At 41.8% G+C, this 7,127-nt stretch overlaps 1 protein-coding gene across 1 annotated transcript; it reads left to right on the forward strand.

The window, feature by feature from the left end:
* The first annotated feature begins 205 nt into the window (after positions 1 to 205).
* On the forward strand, positions 206 to 4,235 carry LOC132897729 (5-hydroxytryptamine receptor 7). The gene is made up of 3 exons (XM_060938954.1): positions 206 to 222; positions 538 to 999; positions 3,509 to 4,235. Exons 1-3 carry the CDS (start codon positions 206 to 208, stop codon positions 4,233 to 4,235), a joined length of 1,206 nt encoding a protein of 401 aa, XP_060794937.1.
* The last annotated feature ends 2,892 nt before the right edge of the window (positions 4,236 to 7,127 follow it).

The following is a 7,127-nucleotide window of genomic DNA, read 5'->3' on the forward strand; positions in this document are numbered from 1 at the left end:
GATCCTGGTCAGTATGTTTGACATCCTGATTTAGGTGTCAATGCAACACTGGGGATTTTGCAGTAGTCCACACACAGACTGGGACTTTCTGCCAGTTTGTGTCCGTTTCTGGCTGATGATATTGCAGAAGATCTCACCTGGAGCACAGGTAATGGCCTGATAATCTGCTTTACTGCTAGTTCTTTCCTTCCAACAAACTGTGTTCATGATATCCAGTGGCACGTTTCCGTGATGGGCAACTTCATTACTGTGTTATTAATAATAACAGGGCTTAAACACGTGGCAGAGTTGAAAGCACAGTGTGTCCAGTCTGAAAAATGACGTCACCTGCTGTATAAAAGCGTCTCAGCGCGCGCGGGTCTCTCTTCCACACTGATACACGCGCACGCGCATGCACTTGTGTGAAGAGGTCCGAGGCGCGCATGTCTGTGCAGAAAAGATGGAACTATATAATCCGACATCTCTAATGAGTGTAAACTGGCTTGATGGATTGCATGAGTGATTTCCTCTCTGTCACTCATGAGAGGACAGTAAGAGTGAGGAAAACCTGCAGGAACTTGTGATGTCTGGCTGGAGCTCTGAGATGTTGGAGCTGCGCTTCATGAAGAACCAAGCAGAACCAACCACTCCATCCGCTTCAAGTTTCATGGGCAATAAGACCAGCTGCGGTGAGCAACTTGTGCGCTATGGGAATCCTGAGAAAGTGCTGATCGGAGGAGTGCTCATCATACTCACTGCTTCCACCATCTGTGGGAATTTATTGCTGATCCTGTCAGTGTGTTTGGTGAAGAAACTGAAGCAGCCATCTAATTACCTGATTGTGTCCTTGGCTGTGGCGGACTTGGCCGTGGCTGTGGCTGTCATGCCTTTCGTTAGCATTACTGACCTTATAGGAGGACACTGGATCTTTGGTCAGCTCTTCTGCAATGTTTTCATCGCCATGGATGTGATGTGCTGTACAGCGTCAATCCTCACTCTGTGTGTGATCAGTATAGACAGGTCAATCTTTCTTACTTCTGCTACTTTAAACACTCTCAATTCTTTACATACCATAGCATTAAACTGTACACTTCCTTTTTGCTCTTCTACCTTTAATATTTCATTTCTTTCACCCAGAGATGTGGCTATGTTTAAGGTAGCCTATATAATTGTGAAGGACTGTAATGACCTTTAAGGCGAAGCTTTAATGATACAGGACCAGTCAAAAGTTTGGACACACCTTCGAATTCAGTGTTTCGTCTTTATTTTTTATGAATTAAAAGACACTTCAGGGCGGCACGATGGTGTAGTGGTTAGCGCTGTTGCCTCACAGCAAGAAGGTCCAGGTTCGAGCCCCGTGGCCGGGGAGGGCCTTTCTGTGCGGAGTTTGCATGTTCTTCCCGTGTCCCCGTGGGTTTCCTCCGGGTGCTCCAGTTTCCCCCACAGTCCAAAGACATGCAGGTTAGGTTAACTGGTAACTCTAAATTGACCGTAGGTGTGAATGTGAGTGTGAATGGTTGTCTGTGTCTATGTGTCAGCCCTGTGATGACCTGGCGACTTGTCCAGGGTGTACCCTGCCTTTCACCTGTAGTCAGCTGGGATAGGCTCCAGCTTGCCTGCGACCCTGTAGAACAGGATAAAGCGGCTAGAGATGATGAGATGAGATGAGATGAGAAGACACTTCATGTCTTAAAGTAATGATGGATGTCGTTTCTCTTTACTTAGTGATTCGGTTCTTGACATAATATGGATTACTACAGTTGTGGAATAAGGCTGTTTACTGTATTTTTATTATTTACCCATTAGTGTTTGATCTCAAATGCATTAAGAAGGCAAGAAATTGCACTAATAATCTTTTGACGAGGCACAACTGTTAATTGAAAAGCATTCCAGGTGACTACCTCATGAAGCTGGTTAAGATAATGCCAATAGTGTGCAAAGCGTCATCAAGGTAAACGCTGGCTACTTTGAAGAATCTAAAATATGAAACATATTTTTGTTTAACACTTTTTTGTTTACCGCATAATTCCATATATGTTCCATATGGTATTTCATAGCTGTTATGTCGTCAGTATTGTTCTACAATGTAGAAAACAGTCAAAATACAGAAACACCTCTGAAGGAATAGGGGTGTCCAAACACTTTTGACTGGTACTGTACACTACATGCACTTTTCTGTGTAAATAATACAAAAAGTGCACCATTGATGGTACCACTCCAGTGAAAGAATAGTACAGTTGAGTACCTTTATTTCCAAGGGTGTAGTGTCACATGAAATAACGCATGGCGCTGATTGAAATTTTGGACACTAGGCCTCTGTATTAAAAAATGTAACTCAAAAGCCTCATTAAATAATTCTAAACACAACTTTCAGGTAAGACAGGGACTCGGACACACAGCACGTATTCTTTCTTATTCTCTCTGACTCTCATCACCTATTACAAACATAACTTAAAGACATACTGCTTATAAAATAAGTCATCAATAACTTGATGAATAAACCAATCGATTTAACCCTAGGTACATGCAAAGAAATGCTGTAGCGCAAAGATGCCTTCAAAAATACTGAAATTAAAATGTTTCGAAAATTATAAAATACTATAAAGAGCAGTAAACAGGAATAAATGAAATAAAGTCAGTATTTGGTGTGAGACGACCCTTTGCTTGAAAAAAGGTACACTGTAGGTCTTACTGAACGTCTTGCAGAACCAGGCACAGTTCTTCTGGACACTTTAACTGTCACACTCGCGTCTTCATTTTGCAGCAAAACCCAGCAGCCTTCATTATGTTTTATTGTTTAATCTGAAAAGCGATCTCTTCTGTAATGTGCTGCTGAATTTACTGACATATAAGCATTTTTCTGTAACATTTAAGTTCGTGTTTGGAAATTTAAAATGTTTTTGTACTGATTGGATAATGTAGAAGTCAAAAAATAAAAATCTATAACAAAGTTTCTACTAATAATAGGGCGCTTAAGATTTTTTCACACTTCTGTGTCTGTAGTTACTGATACTCCTTTTAACTCACGTATATATTATTTAATATTACTGATTTTTTTTTCCTTAATACTATTTCCTGTTCAATGGTTTAATGTTAAAATCCATTCTAATTTCATCTTAGGTTGTTCATGTATTATGTCAGGCTCTGCTGAAGACAGAATCAAAAACATACCCTCATACTGTTAAATATATGTCAGGGTCTACGAATACGATCACGCTAAAGGTATGAGAAGCCAATCTGTATTAATTAAGCACTAATTACCTGCTGTTGTTAATACAGTAATTGTTAAACAATGACGGAAAATGGTCGGCTATGCAGTGTGGAACGAATATGCATCCAGTAAGACATAAGTACCAGAGAATGTAGAAACTAATTTATAGGAAAATAGAAAAAAGAGGTGAAATATAAGGTCCTTGGGCAGGTTCTTGAGACTGGGAGAAGAACCAAGGCTACTGTGCAAAATTATTGCTTTAGATCTAAGATACTCTGTTATCATGTTATTAAGTTTCTGTTGTGTCTGTTGTTCCAGGTATCTTGGCATATCAAAGCCGCTGACCTATCCTGTGCGGCGAAGTGGAAAGTGTATGGCAAAAATAGTGTTGTTTGTGTGGCTGCTTTCTGCCTCCATTACGCTGCCCCCGCTGTTTGGCTGGGCTCAGAATGTCAACGATGATAATGTGTGCCTGATCAGCCAGGACCTGGGCTACACCATTTACTCCACAGCTGTGGCCTTCTACATCCCCATGTGTGTGATGCTGATCATGTATTACAGGATATACAGAGCTGTCAAAGTCAGTGTAGCCAAGCACGCCATCACATTCCCGCCAAGAGCTGATGATGGTGTGAACTATGTGTCTGCTGTGCTGAAACTGCAGAGGGAGGTGAAAGAGAATGCTAGCTTTGCACGACTCCTGAGGATTGAGCGCAGAAACATGTCCATGTTCAAGCGTGAGCAGAAGGCAGCAGCCACATTGGGTGTTATGGTGGGGGCATTCAGTGTGTGCTGGCTGCCTTTCTTTCTGCTCTCCACGGTGCGGCCCTTTGTCTGTGGCATGCGCTGCAGTTGCATGCCCTTATGGGTGGAGAGAACCCTACTGTGGCTGGGCTATGCCAACTCGTTCATTAACCCCTTTATAAACACCTTCTTCAACCGAGACCTCAGGACCACCTACCAGGACCTCATTTACAGAAACTTCAACCGCGAACTTTCAGCAGCTAACATGCACGAAGCACTGAACCTGCGAGACCAGACGTGATGTCGAGTTATAAATAGGTTATTGAGAATTGAATTTACAGAATAGGACTAGTGTAATGTGAGACTCAGAAGATATTTTGAAGCTTGGTGATGAGTTCACTGCTCTCTCAGAGGGGTTATTTCTAGATAGTAAACTTCAGTTGAAAACATTTTCGATGCAGGATTTAGAAGAAGTGTTGTTTTATCCTACCATTCAATACTTATGCTGCACATGGAACAGTCTGCACGTGTATAGCCACTTATGGAGGCGGTTTGTGCAGTCACAACAAGACAAGGAGACAAGACACTCACTACTGGCACAAACATTTAATTAAGCAGAGTTATCCTCCCAGAGTCATGGTTTAACATATTATTAGTGTGACTATATTATTGACATGAATTTAGACATGATACATACAAAATTTGGGACTAAAATAATTTTAAGTACTGTACCATAGTAGAACAACATGATCGCATACTATAAGTGTGAATTTGTGCTTGTGAGAATATAAATGTCAATATTTTATTCCCATCTAATATTCTTGCAAGATTCTTGTTTCTTTTTGTATGAGGATTTATGACAAGGCACACATTAATGTCTTCTTGTGCCAAGTTGTCTTGCTGCTTTGTCTGTCCTCTAAGTTCCAATTAATTGGCCTGTCACTTCTAATGTGGCCGTGAGCTAAGCTTGTCTCATAATTTGGGATTAGTATTATTATTAGAAGCAAGGCTTTAATTGTCTTGTAGCTGTGAGAAAGGGAGGGAAGATTAAAAGATGTGATGTTCGTCAGCAAGCTAACGCTCAGGTTTGCCACAATTCTACTCAGCCTCGAAATTGCTTGTTTTCTTGGACACTCGATTCTTGCACTCGATTCTTGACATTAGTACACAGTGTATATGGGAGTGGATATTTGATATAATTTATAGAACAAATGCTAAAATTAAGGTGGTGAGGTGATGCATATATAGTGCCTTGCAAAAGTATTCATCCCCCTTGGTGTTTGTCCTGTTTTGTTGCATTATAAGCTGGAATTAAAATAGATTTTTGGATGGTTAGCACCATTTGGTTTACACAACATGCCTACAACTTGAAAGGTGCACATTGTTTTTTTTTTTTATTGTGACACAAACAATAATTAAGATGAATAAAACAGAAATCTGGAGTGTGCATAGGCATCCCCCCCACCCCCCGAGTTGCAAGTCTCTTGGGGTATGTCTCTATTAGCTTAGCATATCTAGCCACTGTGATTTTTGCCCATTCCTCAAGGCAAAACTTCTCCAACTCCTTCAAGTTAGATGGGTTGTGTTGGTGTACAGCAATCTTCAAGTTATGCCACAGATTCTCAATTGGATTGAGGTCTGGGCTTTGATTAGGCCATTCCAAGACATTTAAATGTTTCCCTTTAAACCACTCCAGTGTAGCTTTAGCAGTATGTTTAGGGTCATTGTCCTGCTGGACCATGAACCTTCATCCCAGTCTGAAACCTCTGGCTGACTCAAACAGGTTTTCCTCCAGAATTGCCCTGTATTTAATGCCATCCATCTTTTCTTCAGTCCTGACCAGCTTTCCTGTCCCTGCGGATGAAAAACATCCCCACAGCATTATGCTGCCACCACCATGCTTCATTGTAGGGATGGTGTTCTCAGGGTGTTGGGTTTGTACCACACATGTCATTTCCCATGATGGTCAAAAAGTTCAATTTTTGTCTCATTTGACCAGAGAATCTTCTTCCATGTGTTTGGAGAGTCTGCCACATGCTGTTGGGCAAACTCCAAACGTGATTTTTTTTTTTTTAAGCAATGACTTTTTTCTAGCCACTCTTCCAGAAAGCCCCACTCTGTGGAGTGTACGGTTTAAAGTGGTCCTATGGACAGATACTCCCATCTCCACTGTAGATCTTTGCAGCTCCTTCAATGTTATCTTTGGTGTCTTTGTTGCATCTCTGATTAATGCCCTCCTTGCCTGGTCTGTGAGGTTTGGTGGGCAGCCTTCTCTTGTCAGGTTTGTAGTGGTGCCATATTCTTTCCATTTTGCTATAATGGATTTAATGATCCTCCCTGGGATATTCAGTGTTTCGGATATTTTTAATAACCCAACCCTGATCCATACTTCTCCATAACTTTGTCTCTGACCTGTTTGGAGTGCTCCTTGGTTTTCATGTTGCTTGCTTAGTAGTGTAGCAGAGTCAGGGTCCTTCCAGAACAGGTTGATTTATACAGACATCTTGTGACAGGTCATGTGACACTTTGCACACAGGTGGAGCTTAATCAAATAATTATGTGACTTATGAAGTGAATTGGTTGGACCAGCTCTTATTTAGGGGTTTCATATGAAAGGGGGTGAATACCTATGCACACTCCAGATTTCTATCTTTTCATCTTAATTATTGTTTGTGTCACAATAAAACAATAATGTGCACCTTTAAAGCGGTAGGCATGTTGTGTAAATCAAATGGTGCTAACTTGTCATGGTCCTACCTGTGGTTTTCCTCTCTTCAGGTAACAATTCCACTCCTCTCCACTCAGTATTACCTGCCACGCCCGCATACACCTCCTCTTATTAACTTTCAGTAGCTGTCATTGGCTGTTGCTTATCACCTGCTCCTCCTCTGTGGGTATTTAAACTGCAGTCCTCCCAAGCTTCAGTGTCAGATCGTCTTCAAGGCATCGACTCCATCAACTCTTCAGTCCTGGTAACCTGACCCTGCATTTCTGTCCCTAATCTTGCTACCTGATCTGTGACTCTGTGTTCCAGCCTGTTCCCTAACTCCTGCCTGTTGTGCTGTCCTGTCTGTCTGCTGAGGGACTGCTTGCTGGGAGACTGCCTGAAACCCAAGTGCTGTCAGCTTACAGCCTCGCTACTCTGACAACGCCTGATCCCGTCTGATCTCTGCTGCTAAGCAGGGTCAAGCCT

This window comes from Neoarius graeffei, chromosome 14, assembly GCF_027579695.1.
Source record: "Neoarius graeffei isolate fNeoGra1 chromosome 14, fNeoGra1.pri, whole genome shotgun sequence".
Lineage (NCBI taxonomy): Eukaryota > Metazoa > Chordata > Actinopteri > Siluriformes > Ariidae > Neoarius > Neoarius graeffei.

Coding starts and splice junctions, on each gene's coding strand:
- LOC132897729 (XM_060938954.1), top strand. Junction 1,000..3,508: donor TGTGTGATCAGTATAGACAG/GTCAATCTTTCT, acceptor CTGTTGTTCCAG/GTATCTTGGCATATCAAAGC.